Source organism: Grampus griseus, assembly GCF_964374135.1.
Source record: "Grampus griseus genome assembly, chromosome: 10".
Classification (NCBI taxonomy): domain Eukaryota; kingdom Metazoa; phylum Chordata; class Mammalia; order Artiodactyla; family Delphinidae; genus Grampus; species Grampus griseus.
The window spans coordinates 63773243-63791461 of NC_139004.1; the positions used below are offsets into that span (position 1 = coordinate 63773243).

At 45.9% G+C, this 18219-nt stretch overlaps 2 protein-coding genes across 6 annotated transcripts in view; one reads left to right on the top strand and one right to left on the bottom strand.

Annotated features, from left to right (window-relative positions):
- Nucleotides 1-9183, bottom strand: part of KIF9 (kinesin family member 9) — a gene marked incomplete at its 3' end in the record, with an annotated part of 45878 nt that extends 36695 nt beyond the window's left edge. Inside the window, exons 1-4 of one of the 3 annotated variants that reach the window (XM_082663654.1) lie at nt 7904-7937; nt 4415-4512; nt 2579-2744; nt 382-488 (exon numbers count right to left, since the gene is read on the bottom strand). In XM_082663654.1, the coding sequence (XP_082519780.1) occupies nt 382-488; nt 2579-2744; nt 4415-4512; nt 7904-7922 (390 nt within the window). In that variant the 5' untranslated portion in view covers nt 7923-7937. Of the gene's footprint in view, nt 1-381; nt 489-2561; nt 2745-4414; nt 4513-7885; nt 7938-9090 lie in introns of those variants that run through there. The other 2 variants (XM_082663653.1, XM_082663655.1) reach the window with 2 other exon arrangements.
- A 357-nt stretch (nt 9184-9540) lies between these two features.
- The window catches only part of KLHL18 (kelch like family member 18), a gene marked incomplete at its 5' end in the record, with an annotated part of 54514 nt that continues 45835 nt past the window's right edge, over nt 9541-18219 (top strand). Inside the window, one exon of one of the 3 annotated variants that reach the window (XM_082663659.1) lies at nt 9541-9694. In XM_082663659.1, coding sequence (XP_082519785.1) covers nt 9566-9694 — 129 coding nt within the window. Of the gene's footprint in view, nt 9695-16931; nt 16983-18219 lie in introns of those variants that run through there. The other 2 variants (XM_082663657.1, XM_082663658.1) reach the window with 2 other exon arrangements.

Genomic DNA, 18219 nt, shown 5'->3' on the forward strand with positions numbered 1-18219 from the left:
CTCCCTCATTAAAACCAGGAAGGAACAGGATTAGGACCTCTGAATCCTCAATTACAGGGTCACAGACCATCAGAGCAGCAAGAAGCCAGTCAGCACATCTGACTCCCTCTTTATCAAATGAGGAAACAGGCTCAGCATGGGCGTAGGTCAGAGCCTGGAACCTAAACTCTTGGTTTACACACACACACACACACACACACACACACACACACACACACACACACACACCCCACCTGTCTCCCCTACAGGCTGTCTCCCCTACAGGCTGCAACTCCTTTGAGGCTGGACCCCACTGTCTCCAGGAGCTCGCCTGGGATGGGCAGCATGTATGGTAGAAAGAGGGGACCTAAGTGGCATCCCACCCACAGGCCCACTCTCTACCTGTTGTAGGGCACGAGGGAGGATCCCCCGGTGCTTGTAATTCTCAGTTGCCCCCGTCATGGTGTATGTCTTGCCAGCTCCCGTCTGCCCATAACACATGATGGTGCCTGCAAACATTTCAAAACACATCTTGGTGACAACCAGAAAAACAGCTCCAAGGATAGCTCTCCCATCCCCCAGCATGCCCAGTGCCAGCCAGAACCCTAGTGTGAAGGTGGCCATCAGGAGCAGCCAAGGACAGCAGGAATTCCTGCCATGGAGGGTGGGTGAGCAGGGAAACAGTGATATAAATGGTCAAAACACAGACAGCTGCTCTGAATCTGTGGTCCATGTAGTGCTCTACTGCTTCCTCTCCCAAGAGGGGATCTGATCCTAGGGCTTCTGAGGAGAGCAGGGAATTCCAGGGAACAGAGGAACTGGGAATTTTCCTAGAAAGATGAGGGAGATAAGAGCATTGAACTCAGCCCTTCTTTAGCAAGATCATGAACAGCCAGGTTCTCAGGGCTTGGCCTCCCTGCAGGACAGCCCAGGCAGGAGGAAAGAAGGGCTTTCAAAATCCCCAGGAAGAGATGGGAGTCAGAAGGGCATTTTCTGTTAGCGGTGGGAATTCTTTGTAGACTGCAAGTTCCCACTGGACTAAAGGGCTGCTAGTTGGTCCCAGGCCACTTTCAGAAATGGAACACCATGACCAAGCCCTGATCTGTCACATTGCCCTCTCTGGGAAGACTTTCACTTGCACCTCTCGTGCTTTAGGTCTACCATCACCAGGCTCTGGGACACAAACAAGTCACCCTGGGCTCTGGTTCCCATCTGCTCTTCTTCCTGGCTTGAGCAGCCTGAGCCAGACCCAACCCAAAGGCTGCTTCTGGGCATTTACAAAGCAGATCTGCCCGGGCAATGCTGGGCCGTGGAAATCAGTGTTTGCCTTTGCCACGTGAATGCTCTAGTTCCTGGGATTGGTAGGTTTTACACAAGGGTCTTAATTCAGCATCTGAGCTGGAGTCAGAAGCAGTGTCTATTAACCCTGCAGAAATGTGCAGGAAGGAGTCAGTTCAGCTGGGACTCAGAGCCCATTTGTGGCTCCACAGCACTCAGAGCCCACGACTCTTAGCCTCCCCGGGCCTTAGCTCCTTTGTCTCTACTTCCTCAGGGCCACATCCCCTCAGGACCAATGGGGACCATAGCTATATATCACACACAGTATACATTACAATGTTTAGGCATCTACACTCAACGGACTTTTAAGCAGAACACCTAAAACTTGCAAACAGGGAACATTCTAGTCAGGAGCCACCAGACGGGCAAAGTCTACAGACTGTGATATATTTTTTTCTATGGATTTTTTTTCTTTTTTTGGTCACGCCGCGTGGCATACGGGATCTTAGTTCCCCGACCAAGGATCAAACCCGCCCTCCCTACAGTGGAAGCACAGAGTCTTAACCACTGGACCGCCAGGGAAGTCCCTCTATGGATTTTTTAATCTTTTTAAGATTTTAAGGGACTTCCCTGATGGTCCAGCGGCTAAGACTCTGCGCTCCCAATGCAGGGGGGGCAGGTTTGATGCCTGGTCAGGGAACTAGATCCCACATGCCGCAACTAAGACCTGGCGCAGCCAAATAAATAAATAAATAAATATTTTTTAAAAAAGATTTTGAAACAGTCTTAGAGTGAACTAGTTTGTAAAAATTTCCCAATAAATTTTAATTTGTTAAAAAAGCTTTTTAGTTAAGCTTTTAAGAAAGTCAAACTGTACTCGTCTTTAGTGATATATGTAAATAATACTATACTACAATAGAATAGATTGATTGTGCTGGTAGAATAAATGGAAATATCTCCTAGCAGGTAGCCAAGAGAAAAATGTTTTGACTCCATCAAATTTATCATAAAGACATGTTCAAAACTAATACTCAGGGGATTTGAAACAGGATAATAGTTGAATCCCCATGACCTATAGAGAGTCAGGGTCATTTAATCTTCCTATGAAGGTAGGATCCCAGGACCATGGATCAAGCCATGCCCACAGTATCACCAAGCAAATAAGTTTCCCACCATAAGAACATGGAGACAGACAAATAATCAAACAAAAGTTAGTAAGTGAAGTTGTATTTTATTCACCACAAAATACTTGTACCTCTTCCTGGGTGAGCGGGGGTTCCACAGGTTCTTATGTAAAACAACAGTTAATTAACTAAATTACCATTATAGCCATTGAGGGCTTGAGAAACCACATCCTTTGCGACTGTCTCATAAACCAAGTCCTGGGAGGCATCATGGAGAACTCCATCCAGCTTGAATGACCAGTCTGTCTGCTGGTTATTGACAACTCCTCTCCGAGTATCTTTTTTTAAGTGAATATTAATGGTCTAGGAAGAGAGAGAGATACTTGTTAAGAAACTGGTATAAAAAAGTCACTGATAGCCAAGGCCTGACCTGGAGGAAACAGAGGAGGTGAACTTTAGGAAGAACAGGGACTTGCACATATTCTGGACGACCTTTGGGAGGTGGGAAGGAAGGCACTGCAGGGAGGCCACACATCCTCAAGGTGGAAGGATCAGGAGACTGGAGCACTTGCTGGTTTCAGCACATCTCACCCTAGTGTTCAGGGTGCTGTCTGTCTTGGTTCCCCCATTTCTGATATGGGGTCAAGCATATTTATCACATATCAATATTTATCACATTAAACAAGCTTTAGATAAATTCAATAAGCACAGGGAGGCCTTGAATTAGGCCAGAGAGAAGAGCGGGCTTGGTGACGGAGGCCTGGGCTTGAGCCCCATCTCCCTGGTGACTGGCGGTGAGGCCTCCCTCAGCACTGTGGTGAGCACTTACTTCCACACACACGCTATGGGCTAATGTGAGCAATGATGAAATGATAGCCACAGAAAAGGCTCTGGACTCCTCAGACACAGTTACTCACTGGTATTAAATTGAGGGTGACTACCTACTTGTAATCAGCAGATTTTTAGATGCAAAGATTTCTAAAAAAAATTTTTAAAGTTTTAGATCCCTCCATAGCAAGCCACTGTGGCAGCAGCTAGTTTAGAAACATATTGGGTTAGGTCAATGGTAGATTCCAATCTTCGAAATGGGGACTTCTAATGTAAACAGACTCTCACTGGAATCTTATACTGGCTGCCCTAGTCCAGAAGCCAAGACACAGCCACATGCAGAAAAACTAAGATCAACAGAGAAAGGCTTGGTCTATTCATACATTAAATGCTCTGTGCTTCAGTCGTCACTGAATCCGTGTCCATCAGCGTGCACTTCACAGCGCTGCATGTGAGTTTCTTTCTGACTGCTAGGACTTTTGAACCTTGAGAAGTTGGCCTTTGAATTCCTCTCTTAATGTCTCCATGCTACCCATAGTAGATCCACAAATGTTTGCTGAATGAAAACATCCCATAGTCTCGAGGTGTCCTAAGCCTGTCACAGCCTTCAGAAGAGTTGTCAGGACAGTGGTGGGGACAGGGGGATGGATAGATCTTTCCAGTTCTCTCCATAAGAGTTTCTCCCTCCCTTTGGTAAGTTTAATAATAATCATCTGAAGACATTCCTATTGTACTTCCTGGGATATCTGATCATCAGAAAGTTTTATGAGTGTGGACAAATGTCAGCTTCCTGTGTCAGATATAAGAACAAAGGTAAACTTTTTTTTTTAACTTTTTATTTTATATTGGAGTATAGTTGATTAACAATGTTGTGTTAGTTTCAGGTGTACAGCAAAGTGATTCAGTTATACATCTATCTATTATTTTTCAAATTCTTTTCCCATTTTGAGATTGACATGTATACACTGCTGTATCTAAAATGGATAACCAACAAGGACCTACTCCCATTAAAAATGGGAGTTTCATGAGTTTCCTCATCAACAGCATTGTGGGGGAGTGCTTTGGCCTTGAATGACTCTAGATTCCATCTGAACTTTTACCAATTCTGTCTTGGTCCTTAAAAGGTTGCTTGGAAACCTTAGAGGTTGTAGTGAGGAGGGACAGAGAGATGCCCAGGCAGGTGAAGGCAAACACACTGTACTTACTTTGTTGTCATCTCCATATTTGATCATTTCATGAGCAAAGTCATCAGTAGGTTTGACACGGACAAACGCATGAACTTTTTTCCTGGTACCCATTCTAGCTAAAAAGAAGAAAATAGCAAAATTTTCAGTAGTCATCCTCCAACAACCATTAGAATGGAGGTGTCATTCATCAAGATCAGAAAACATGATGTGCAGTCCATGTTTTCCTCTCCCACTGAGAGCCAGTCTTCCTTTTGCCCCCCAGCATTTCAGTGATCCGTCCACAGGATGCTGTTCAACAAGTCCGTGTACTTCCTACTTTACAGGGTGCCTCACCACTCTCCACCAAAAACCCCCTAAGAGACTGAAATACAAAGCAAAAAGAATGCTCCCTTTAGTGGCCTAATTTTATTTTATTTTTATTTTTTATTTTTATTTATTTATTTGGTTGGTTGCATTGGGTCTTCATTGCTGTGCATGGGCTTTCTCTAGTTGCATCAAGCGGGGGCTAGTTTTCGTTGTGGGGTGTGGGCTTCTCATTGCGTTGGCTTCTCTTGTTGCAGAGCATGGGCTCTAGGTGCGTGGGCTTCAGTAGTTGTGGCACATGGGCTCAGTAGTTATGGCTCACAGTCTCTAGAGCGCAGGCTCAGTAGTTGTGGCCCACTGGCCTAGTTGCTCTGCAGCATGTGGGATTTTCCTGGACAAGGGATTGAACCTGTGTCCTCTGCATTGGCAGGCAGGTTCTTACCACTGCACCACCAGGGAAGTCCCTAGTGGCCTAATTTTAGATGTGGTTTCTACAAATGCTCCGTATCAGAGTTTACCTACACTTTGCCTTATTCATTATATTTTCCTCTAAAATACTGACTATGAAATGCATTAGAACTAATTCTCTTTTTTTCATTAATATACCTAACTTCAGATGTAGCACCTCCTTCTCTACCTCCATTAGACTAACTTAGATCAGAAAAAGATTCCCTGGAAGTACATTTAATGTAGCCCATAGTCTAATATTCTTTCTTCTCTGCCACTCCATTGAGAGAAAAATCTCAGTCCCTTACCTCCTCTGCCTCTCCTAAAACGTAATTATGTATATTCTCATCATTTTCTTTCAGGCAGGCACACATATATTTGTATTCCTTCATTTATACTATCACAAGTAATTACCATGTATAATAAAATGTTAAAATAAACATTGAATGTAGCTTCATCGAATAGGTTGAAAGCTTATAGTTATAAATGACAGAGAGGGAGATTTAGGTAAATTAACTTCTTATTATGTGGAGTTTTCCTATAGTGGGAAAGACTTTCTCAAAGTAAGGACCATAAACACTACAAACAGTCAAGCAAGATGCCAACTAGCAGAAATGCTACAAAAGGGATTGTTTGTATTACAGGGAGAGTTAATTGATCTCTAATATCCTGTCCAACTAAAGTATTTCATAAACATTTTTAAAAATTGAATTGTACAGGAATTCCCTGGTGGTGCAGTGGTTAAGAATCCACCTGCCAACGCAGGGGACATGGGTTCAATCCCTGGTCCGGGAAGATCCCACATGCCCCAGAGCAACTAAGCCATGCGCCACAACTACTGAGCCTGCAAGCCACAACTACTGAGCCTGTGTGCCACAACTACTGAAGTCCGTGCGCCTAGAGCCCGTGCTCCACAAGAGAAGCCACTGCAATGAGAAGCCCGCACACCGCAACAAAAGAGTAGCCCCTCTCGCCGCAACTAGAGAAAGCCCGCGCGCAGCAATGAAGACCCAACGCAGCCAAAAATAATAAATAAATAAATTTATTTTTAAAAAAACCAAAACTGGGCTTCCCTGGTGGCGCAGTGGTTGAGAGTCTGCCTGCCGATGCAGGGGACACGGGTTCGTGCCCTGGTCCGGGAAGATCCCACATGCCGCGGAGCGGCTAGGCCCGTGAGCCATGGACGCTGAGCCTGCGTGTCCAGAGCCTGTGCTCCGCAACGGGAGAGGCCACAACAGTGAGAGGGCTGCATACCACAAAAACAAAACAAAACAAAACAAAAAAAACCCAAAACTCATTTAGAGTTAATGCTCCACAAAGTAAAAAACAGACTTTGAATAGAGACAATGCCTGAGGGTCAGGATGTGTGCTGCATCGTGCACTTCTCTTTTGATGTCCCTGACAGGGTTGGGCCAGTTCCATAAGAAATGAGGCACTTGCCCCTAAAATAACCTGTACTTTCATGGGGTAGGACAGAGGACTTGAGGCTAAAGAAAACTCCTGGATACTTCTGAAAAAGACAACCAGCAAAGGAATTGCTGAATTTATGAAGAGGTAGGAAAACATGAGGGATAGGGAGCTGACTCAATTTCATCTTCAAATTGGTAAATAGCAATATCATCACCGTTGTTCAGGAAAAAATAGTTTGTTTGTGCTACTGCAAAGTGTTCTAACAAATAAACTGATCAGATGGTCAATATTTTTAAAAAGCTAATTTTCAAGACCTTGACTGTTAAAAAATTAATGTCCCTCCACATTTCTAGACACAACTTGTGGTGACCACTTGATTTCCTCATACAATTATCTTAGCTATCATCAAGTGGCATTAAGTATCTCTATAGAAGCAAATTAAATAGAGACAGGCCCTGCTCTTTCAGTTTACAGTTTCCATGAAGTGGGCAAAATAAAACTCTAACCCCTATTACAAACCCTTCAGATGTCACATTAAATAAGCAAACTACTTTCACACCTGCCTACTGTAGAGTGTGAGTCCACTTCCCACATTCCTCAAGTAATTATTTCATGGAAGTCTTTTCCTGGCCACTGTGGGATCACTCAGATCTTTTAATTTTTAGAAAGTGAATCTGTAAGGTATTCAGGTGAGTAAGGATAATGGCTTGTCCAATTTCAGGTCTAAGATTTTTGTTTGCAAAATTGAGCTCTAGAAATAAAAAGCCACAAATAGCTCTAACAGGACTCCCAAACTGAGGAAACTTAAGAGATGATCTCATCTCCAAGTTCACTTTGATCTAGGCTTTTGGGAAGTGGAGAGTGGAGAGAGGTGTGCTGACTCAAGCAAACACTTACACTCAATTTCTAAAGTTCTGGGAACCATTCCCCATACCAGTCCGATGGCCCATCCTCCTGCCCAGGAAAGTTAAGATGCTGCCCAGGGTGCCCTCTGAAAGGGACCATGAAGAAGTAGAGGGTTGCTCAAGCCTCCCTCCTGGCAGCCCCTACCCACAGACAGCCCAAGGGCAGCACAGGCCAGCTTCAAGCATTACCCTCCCCTCAGAGCCTGCCCCTTTTCTGCCCAGCAATTTGCCAACATGCACAAGTAGTCATTCTATCTGTGCTTCCCAATTCTCCCCATGCTCACGCCCATGGCTCCAGGCACGCCAGGAGCCATATCCACCTGACACAAGCCTTCTCTATTAACTACATCCCTCCTGCAAATCCACTACCCAGCAGCCCCTCAACACCCAGTCATTTGGAGACCCCATGCCAACTTGCACTTACTGAAATAATCCTTGTTACCGTTCTTACGCCACATCATTTGAGTGGGTTTCAGATCCCAAATTAAGTTACATGCTGTTTGAGGGACAGGACTGTGCCTTTTATTTCTTTTGAGTCCCCCCTCAAAGTCCGGAACAGTGCCCAGCACAGAGTAGGTGCTTAAGAAATGGTGATTGGTGGTGATGGTCATGACTGGAAGTCAGAGGGTGGCGGAATCTCCATATGTGGGTCCATCTTCGGTCACAACTGAGAGAGTCCCAAAGGGCACATGATGTCACTCGCCTCCCTCACCACCTCCAACCCTGAGCCCACAGCCCTTCCAGGAGGACACTGGGTTTCCAGGCCCACTTGCAAGAAGCCATCTTCAGCCCCTCACCACGCTCTCCCTTTTAGTAGGGTCCTTCTCTCTCAGGACCTTGTGGGGAATGCCTCTCCCTCGTGGACACCACCCTTAGATATTTCTGGTGTAAATAAGTGAACCTTTGAGTGGCCACCAAGAGCCCTCTCTGCTGAAAGGCTCACAGTTTCCTCATTTGTTTTAGGGGTGGGAATGAACAGGTTGCCACCAAGCACCCCTGAAAGCTCAACAAAAGGAGAGGACCAGGTGGGTCCCTATCTTCCAGCGTTCCTGTCCAGAACAGAGGCTCTCAAGAGAACACTCATAGCCACCAGCAAGGTAGCAGCATCTGAACCCCCCAAAAGAGGGTCCAAACGCACCCGGCCTTGGACTAAACAAAAGACTCGGACCCAGGCCAAACTGGTCTTTCTCCTTTTTCTAACCCAACATGCTGGACCCCTGTGTGGTGTCTGGGAGGCAGTGGGCCTTGGGACCATTCCTGTGCCTCTCTGGAGCGATTTCCGCATTTGTAAAGCGAAGGGCCGGGATGGCAATCCCGAAACTCCCTCCAGTTAGAAAACTGAATACAGAAGAGTCCAGAAGACCAGAGATCTCTGAACCTCAGGGGCGACGTAGGACCCTCGTGGGGCCAGGGAACGTTAGATCCGAAAACCCTAAGCCGCAGCAAGGCTTAAAGGGTCCCCTCGACGCCTCACCCTCCTCCGCCCGGGTTTCACAGATCAGCGAGCCAAAGCTGGGGGACTCCCGGGTGGAGCGGTGTTCAGATTCCAGCAGCTGCCCGCCGCCCGGGCGGACACCCCCTTTCCGGCCTTCCTTCTCCCCACCCGGACCGCGCGTGACTCCTGCTTACCGCTCCGGAGGCTGGAGCCCTTCCGCAGCCCGACCACTGCATTAGCAGCTACAGAAGAAACCCGGCAAGCTTGGCTGCCGGGCTGTGTACACAGTCGCCGTGGCAACAGGCTGCTTCCGGAGATTCCGGAAGTAGGGGTGGTAGCGGAAATGAAGTCCGCGGTCCTCTGTTGAGATACAAGTAAGGCCAGGGCCGAATTAGGAGGACGGGAGATGGGACCGATTAATCTAAAAAGACTGCGGCAGCTGCAGGCGCGAAGCCAGGGTAGGGGTAGCGGGGGAACGAAGGATGCGCAAGAACCAGGAAACGGGGCAGCCGGGCTTCCGGCGCACAGCAGTTTGAGACTACGGCGGCCGCGCAGCTCCGTCTAACTCCAGCCTTGCGCTCCGAGCTGCCGTCCACAGGCGCCCTCGCCCCGCCCAGTTTAGCTTCGAGCCACCCGGCCAGGCCTGCGCAGTCGCGGCGGCCGGGGAAGATGGTGGAGGACGGCGCGGAGGAGCTGGAGGACCTGGTGCACTTCTCCGTGTCCGAGTTGCCTAGTCGCGGCTACGGCGTCATGGAGGAGATCCGGCGGCAGGGCAAGCTGTGCGACGTGACGCTCAAGGTCCCGGGTGCTGGGCGGCGCGGGGCTGAGGGCCAGGGGACCGAATGGGGAGGGAAGAGAGGCGGGGGATAAGGGAAGAGAGGTCTAGAGCTCAGCGGGGTGGGGAAAGGAGGTTGGAGGGAGAGCGAGTAGGGGAGAGAGGGGTGCTGACTGGGAGAGGGGGATTGGGGCTGAGTGGGGAGACGGACAGGGACAGCCTCTCAGCCGTTAGAAAGAAAGGCTGAGAGGTGCGCCGCTGAGGCCCTCAGAGTGGAGACATTGGGGTGCCCGCCTCCCTTTTCTGTCACTCAGACGAGAGAAAATGGACTTGCAGCTCCTCTATGGACGAAGGGGCTGTGGCTCTCCCTACATTTTGATGGGCACTACGGAAGCCCCTTTTCTTGCCACTACAGACGTTTCTTTGTGCCCCTCGAAGTTAGCTGCGCTGTGGTAGAGGCGTGGGCTTTTCCTAAGGAGTCATTGCTTGCCCTTGACTGATAGATTACTACCTTGTCTCTTAAGAGCTTTTAAAATCGCATCTGGAAATCTTTTGAGGTGGGCAACCACTCTGCCTCGCACTAGAAGGCACACTACCACCACCAGCAGCACCACAAAGGTCTCGGAGAATGGGCTGATGGGCTGCGTGGGGAGAGGGCTCTCTTAACCACCTGTTCCCTATTGGCATTCTGGGCGCAAGAGCCAGGCTTCCTCCCGTGCTTTGCATCCATTCCTGCTAGAGAGGCATGCTGTGCTGCTCCTTGGCCTAGCTGTTGAGCCAGGTGGGGCTCTCCAGGCGGGGAGATGCTGCTGCAAACCCTGTTCCCTGTTGGGCTTTGGCTAGAAGGCTGTCAGCATCTGTGAAGGACCCTGTTTAAAAAATAAAACTATGCAGAGATCTGTTTGCTCTTCTTATTTTCGACAGCGTTAAGGAAACTTCCTCTTCCACATATTTGAGTCAGACCTCTGGAGACAGTAAAGTAGAATGGTTAAGAGTGTGGCTTTGAGAATGGTATATAGTTCAACCAAAGACTAAAAAAAAAAAAGTGTGGCTTTGGAGACAGAAGGATTTGGATTAAAATCCTTGGGAAAGTTACTTAATCAGTCTAAGCATCAGCTTTCCCAATGTAAAAATGGATGATTCCTAATTCTTAGTATTCATACGAGGATTAAATGAGAAAATTTGCGGTATTCTTTGCATAATGCCTGGCCTAAGGTTTTCATCACTCTAAACCCCTCCTGAAGGAGATTAGTTTTCCAGTAGAGGAGTGAAGTGGACTGAGGGGGGAGAGCATCTTTAGTGGGGAACCAAAGGGTTTGAGAAAAATGAGCTGGAAGGAAGCAGAGAAAGTAAATATAAATGAGAGATTTTTGTCCACGGTGATTACATGGTAGTAGATGTCGAGGCTACTAGAGATTTGTAAACAAAAGAATGATCTGGTTGTGGCAGTAACACTTGGGGTGAGTAGAGACTAGTGAAAAGCAGTAATGGGGGCGAATTTTTGGATTAAGATTTAGGCTGTAAGGGTAAGCCAGGGAAAGCTTATACGACACAGAGAAGCAAATAGGGAATGTTAGAGTGAGATGGTCACACTACGTAAGTTAAATCATTGCATTTTGCCTCTGCACTTAATGCACATCTCAAGTATAGCAACCCCGTAGCATAAAAATGCTTGTGTGTTTTTTTCCATTGAAATACTTTTTGTTCACTCAAAGGGACAAGTAAATTATCAGAAGTGATTCCAGCTGAGAATGTCTGTCTAAATTGCTATATTAGTTTCAAGGATCTGGGACATAAGGACCAGTATAAAGGCATAGGCTAGAGCTGGACAGGACTGTAGAAAGCTCTGCTTCATTGGTTTTCTGACTATTCTGTGGAGCCTGAGGAGTAGTTCAATGCCCTGTGATGGTAGGGCCCAGAGAGAGGCCAAGCAAGCCAAGCTCTGCCTCATTTCACTCCCCTTCCCTAGAGCTGCTCTGTGAAATCTGTTTCAGTCTCTCTTTTTTTTCTTTAATTAGTTAATTAATTAATATTTGGCTGAGCCAGGTCTTAGTTGCGGCATGTGGGATCTAGTTCCCTGACCAGGGATGGAACCTGGGCCCTCTGCACTGGCAGCACAGAGTCTCAACCACTGGACCATCAGGGAAGTCCCTCGGTTTCTCTTTTTCAAGATAGAGTCTTTCCTGAAACTTCTGGTGATTCCAGACTTTCTTCCAAATAAATAGAAACTGAAAAGCTGGTTGGAAGCTTTTTGGTGTAGGGTGGGTTTATTGATTAGTGGGCCTCCCAGTGGGGCAGTGGTTCTCAAACTTTAGCAGACATTAGAATCACCTGGCAGCCTTGTTAAAAAACAGTTGTTCAGACATTGTTCACCCCAGAATTTCTTATTCAGTAGGTCTGGAATGGACCTGAGAATTCACATTTCTGATAACTTCCGCAGTGATACTATTCCTGGTCTCGGGCCACATTCTGAGAGCCACACCTGTAAGGTGGTGGACCTGTCCTTTTCTATGGGATATGTTCAGAGTCCATGGATCTTCCTTCAGGCTTCTGCCTACATGGAGTAAGCCTGGCTGTTATTCTAGGAGCTGATGGTGGGAGGGGACTGGGAGCTCTTGCTTCTGTATGCAGACTTTCCCTTAATCCCCCTGAATAGTACCACTTCATGTCTTCCTTGGTGCTCTGGTTACTCAAGTCTGGAGTCTCTGGTTCATCCTGTACAGAGAATAAACCTCCAGACTTCTGCTGGGGCAGTGATGGGGCACTTGCCTGGGGCAGGGAACCAGTACTGCCTGTTTACAGCCTTCCTTATGTTCACACCTTCAGAGGAAACCTGTATCTTCAACAGTTGAGTTTTGGAGGGTGCTCTGGAGTGACTTGCCATCTAGAGCACTCAGTATTCTCCATATAAGTCAGTTACTATCCATTTGTCTGCTTTTCATCTTCCAAAATATGGCGACATTTCTAATCTGTTCTCTCAGCTTCTTTGTACTTGGGAGCTTTGCTATTCCTTGATTGTCAGTCTGAGAGGTAGCACAACACAGACTGGAGCTAGATCGCCTGGGTTTGAATACTGGCTCTGCCACTTATTAGCAGTGAAAACTTGGACAAGTTCCTTAAATGCTGGTGATTCAGTTCCTTCATCTATAAAATGGGGATCATCACCTACCTAGTAAGAGTGTTGAGGATTCCACTAGTTAATGCACTTAAAACAATCATGTAGCAAATATTCAGTAAGTAGAAGATATTTATGAATAATAACTTAATGAGATTTCCTATTAAGGGGAAGTGAAGATAAATGCGTGTGTTCTGCCTGCCATTTTGAATTCGTTTTAGACTGGGTTTAATTCTAGATGGTTTTATCTAAACATTATGTTCATTGCCTTAAAAGCATTTGCAAAGCACTGATCTACTTCCATAGCTTGCATTTTACAGATGAGGACCAAGCCTAGAGGAAGAGGGGACTCATCCAAGGTCACAGATTAAATTGGGCAGAGCTAGAACTAGAGGCTAGACTCCTGGTGTCCAGACTCCAGGTCAGGTGTTCCTTCCTGCTCTCCTGTTGCCTCTTCTATCAGTGACAGGGACTGAACTGATTTCAGCTGCTACCATTTGAATTAATCTACCTCAGGTCAATTGTACTCATCCTTAACAACATGTCACCTTTTCTGTCTTTCCAAGTTTTAGGGAGAGTGTGACAGCATTAGCAAGCATGCCACTTTCTCAAAATTCACTGCCAACTCTTGAACCTTGCTTAATTTTCTTTTTGGAAATATTTGAAATTTAAATTCCTTAGGTCCCTGTTGGATAGTTAAGTAGAGGCATAACAGAAAAGAGTAATTTTATATCTATGGTGACTCGAACTTCTTTGAGAAACTGAAAGCACTGAACTCTCTCCCCAGAAAAATGCACATACTTACATATGTGCAAACTTTTGCATTCAGTCATAAGAGCAGTTCCCCTGGAGCCCATCTTTGGATCTTGGGTTATGAATAGAACTGAGTATTATTCTTTTATCAGGAAAAGCCCATGTCTTTCTCCTTGGCAAATCATTTTATCTTAAAGTTTAGAAGGATAGTGGTGCAAGACTTCTTGGCAGCCTGTAACATAAGACTTAGTCTGGGTAGAGAGGTTTGCAGTCACAGAGGCTCTTATCTCCTCTTCCCAACAGTTGGTTTCATCCCCTGTCCTCTGGGCTACCAGGAGCCCAGTGCTCAGGCCACATCTGTCATGTTCATCTGGGTCCAGCAAATTGGGCAGACTCCCCAGATGCAATGCGTGTTCTCCACAATCTCTTATTGATGAGATTTAGACTCACCAGATTCCTATATTTTATTCTTTCCTCACATACTTCTTTCTTTTTCTTTATTTGTGAGAGCAGAATGGGATCACCGCATATACATACTATTCGCTGACCCATAAGCTTAGAAGAGACAGGAACCTCCTCTACACACACACACACACACACACACACACACACTCTGTTTTGCAACCACTAATAAAGGGTTCCTCAAAGGTCTGCTGGCATCAGTCTTGCCAGGATTTTCCCAAGGCCCTTGCTAAAGTTTTGAACCCAGATCTGAGAATTTAGCCTTCAGAAGGAAATATCTTTTCCATGGGTGAAAGGCACAGAAATACTCTATTTCCTTTTGCCCCACTGAATCCAGGTACACAATTTTCACTGAAACTGACTTCAAGAGCCTCACATTTGAGTGTGGAATCTTGCTTAATTTGCTGTCATGCTGATTTTGTGATGAAAGAGTAGGTGGAGAAGGATCAGGAAGTGAGGCAAGGACTTGTTGATGCATGCCATTTTTATGTTATGTGTAGTGTGGTGAGTTACACGGGTGTAATTATAGAGCTAGAATAATCATATTAAAAGGAGCCATAGAGGTCTTCTATCAAAGCTATCCATCTTACAGGTGAAAAAACACTGAGGCTTAGTGATATTAAGGGATTGCCCAAGGCACAAAGCTATATTATCTGAGATCCAACACAGCTGTTTAGTGGAAGCATTGCTTTTACATCCTCTGTCAGATTACTCACCTGCCCTGCTAATGGTATAAAGCAGAGCAGGGAACAAACACCATCTGCAGTGTCATCTGTGAGCATGGAGGACAGTGATGTGTATGGCCAGATGCAACACCACTGTTCTATTTCAGGAGAGAAGACAGATGCAGGCTTTTTCTGCTAGTTTTCTGGACATATGAATTTTTGACTGTTTCGATTTGGAAATGACACTGTATTGGGAGATATTGTGCCTCTGAATATTGCTCATTCCCGGGGCTTTCTACTGTCTCTTTTCAGGTAATTGTGTTTCATTTTCAGCCTTGCCTCTTTTTTTTTTTTTTTTTTTTTTTTTTGCGGTATGCGGGCCTCTCACTGTGTGGCCTTTCCCATTGTGGAGCACAGGTTCCGGACGCGCAGGCTCAGCGGCCATGGCTCACGGGCCTAGCCGCTCCGCGGCATGTGGGATCTTCCCGGACCGGGGCACGAACTTGCGTCCCCTGCATAGGCAGGCGGACTCTCAACCACTGCGCCACCAGGGAAGCCCGCCTTGCCTCTTTTTAATGAGTAATTAAAACTAAGGGCAAGAATGTGCTCCTTTAGAGCACATGCGCACATATCACAATGTGCACTTGTGATATGAATTCATATTCATCAAAACGTCAGTTTTTGCTCTTTTTTCTGTGAGTTATGTTGTAGGTGATGCTGTTAAATTTGGACACCAATTAGATGAATGAGAGAGTTTGATGTTTCCTGACACGTAGGTGGGGAAAGAGGGTTGGAGATTGTATGGTTAGGGCACTCAAGATGGCTGTTCTCTTACTCTCTGTATATCCCCTGCCCGGCCAGTGCCTGCTTCACCTGTACCCTACTCGTATGACTGACCTTCCTACACTCTTTTCCCCACCCCAGCTGGTGATTGTTCTTATCAAAGGAGCCGGGAGGGGTGTGCCCCTCTGCTGGTTTCCATAGTAACTAATGAGCCCACCAGACGTCAATTCCCCTATAACTAGTAATCTCCCCTTCCATGTGGGAGTGAAGACTGCCACCCTGTCCTGCCCGCTGTCTGCCGCACACGGTGGGGTGTCGCTCCAGGACCTTGCTTCAGACATGTAAGGTCCCCCATCCATTACACCATTGATGTCTCTGTTGCTGCAGACTCCGGGCTCTTTCTTTGGTCTTAAAGCTGGACAAGAGCAGGCCATGTTGCCTGCTGTGTGCAGCCCAACAGAGGTATCTTGGAAAATCAGTTACTAGCTGAGCAACATTCATGGCATTCATCCTGAGGCTTCTGGAGCTTGGCCGGCCAGTTGGGTGAATTTAAGAAGCCTGTGTTTGGGGATGCTTCTTACTGCAGGTGGTTCCTCTATTGTTTTGTGCATGAGATTCCATTGTTTGCCCCTTGGCCATGCCTGGTTCAGCTTGTGGGTTGGTTGATGGAAAATGAGACCACATTGTTTTTCCGAAGATGTGTTCCTGTAGCTCCTCCTGAATTACAAGTATGGCATCTACCTTCCTACTTTTGGTTTGTTGACTGTTGGCACTCACATTGCCTCCTTGGCATAGAAACCAGCCAGCTTCCCCACCATCAGTTTAGGCCTTTTCTACCCAAACAGCTGATCACATCATGACTTGTTTCTAGGTGGAGAGAAGAGAGAATGAACCAAGATGTGTGAACCAGGAGTTGGCAAGCATTTTCTGTAAAGAGCCAGATAGTAAATATTTTAGGATTTGTGGGTCATACAGTTTCAGTTGCAGCTACTGAACTCTGGTGTTATAGCACTAGAGCAGCTGTACACAGTACATAAACGAATGGGTCTGGCTGTGTTCCAGGAAAATTTTATTTACAAAAACAGGTGTGGGCCAGACCCGTTGCCTTACCCATATTGTATACTGATATGGCCTTTGTAAAGTTTAAGGTTTTTGGAGTAGATTACACTTGCTTTATTGCCCCGGCGTATACTTCAGAAATCGGAAGCCTCTCTTGGTAAAGAGTACAGGTGAACCAGAAGTGAAAAACTTTCTTTTTCCAGCTTACCGCAGGTGATCATGGGACTGTCCTGGTCGGTGACTGAATAACTGACATAGGAGAAGTCACTGTTATATTTTGCATCTCATCTTTAAAGTCTTGTAGCTCTGCTGAAGCTTGAGGCAGACTATTCCAAAGCATTAAGACACCGTGCTCCCTTTCTGTCTTAGTTGAAGCTGAGGATGCTTAGCTGCTTGCACAATGGCAGGCCAGAGGAGACCGTGATGGCTCCTGTGTTCCAGTGGACCTGAGCGGCTGTGTGCAGGGCCGTGAAGGTAAGGGCCAGGGTTTGGGCTTTTGGCAGGCAAAGTAGATCAGTAGTTCAGGTATGGCCCAACATGTCTGGGCAGTGTGCTGCATATCTGATGAGAACACAAAAATGCTTTTTAGAAAATAAGCTCAAGAACAGATATTTGTGCAGGCATGTTCATAGCGTTGTTGTTCACAATATGCAAAAGATGGAAGCAGCCCAATGGTAGACTGCGTCAGTGGTTGAATGGATAAAATGTGGCACATTTTGTTCCATATATACAATGGAATAATGTTCCATATATACACTGGAATATTATTCAGCCTTAAAAAGGAAGGAAATTCTGACACATACTGCAACATGGATGAACCTTAAAGACATTGTTCTAAGTTTTGAAATAAGCCAGTCACAGAAGGACAAATATCATATGATTCTTCTTAAATGAGGTAACTAGAGAAGCCAAATTCATAAAAATAAAAAGTAGAATGGAGATTTCGCAGTGCTTGGGAGAAGGAGGGAATCGGGAGTTAGTGTTTAATGGGTACAGAATCTCAGTTTAGGAAGATGAAGACGTTCTGGAGATGGATGGTGGTAATGGTTGTACAACAGCGTGAATGTACTTAATGCCACTGAACTGTACACTTAAAAATGGTTTAAATGGTAAATTTTATGTATATTTTACTACAATTAAAAAAGGAGAAGCTGAAGAAGACTTGTTAGCAAGTGGGCAAATGAGATTGCTCATAGTGCTTTGTGATTGGAGAGACACTAAAAACAGAATTTGTCTCTATCCAGATCCACTGATCAAAAACATTTCATACTAAACCTTTCTTCTTTAGCTTTTGCAGTAAGCTGCTTCAGCTGTTAAGAGCCACATTTTATTAGCTCAGCCCTGTGGCTGCACTTCAAGTGGTCACTTAAAAGGAATTGACTTCTAAGAGATACACATTTAAGTGATGCACACATGTTATAAGCTTATTTTTCCTGTACTGATTTGTAAAATCTAAATGTCATATAACCTTTAACAGAGCTATCCTGAGGATCAGCGAAACATACTATGCCATCCTGTCTTCCACTGAAGGTTTGTTGGCATAGTTTACAAGTTAAAAATGACTTTCAGATCTTTGCTCCAACCGCTGATTTTGGTCCTAAACACTAGACCTGCATTTCCATTTGTCCTATTGATCCTTATGCTCATTAAGTCTAAAATGAAGCCTCTTTCCCTTCTCAACAATCTCTTCTTTTGTTCCCTTTGTGTAAGG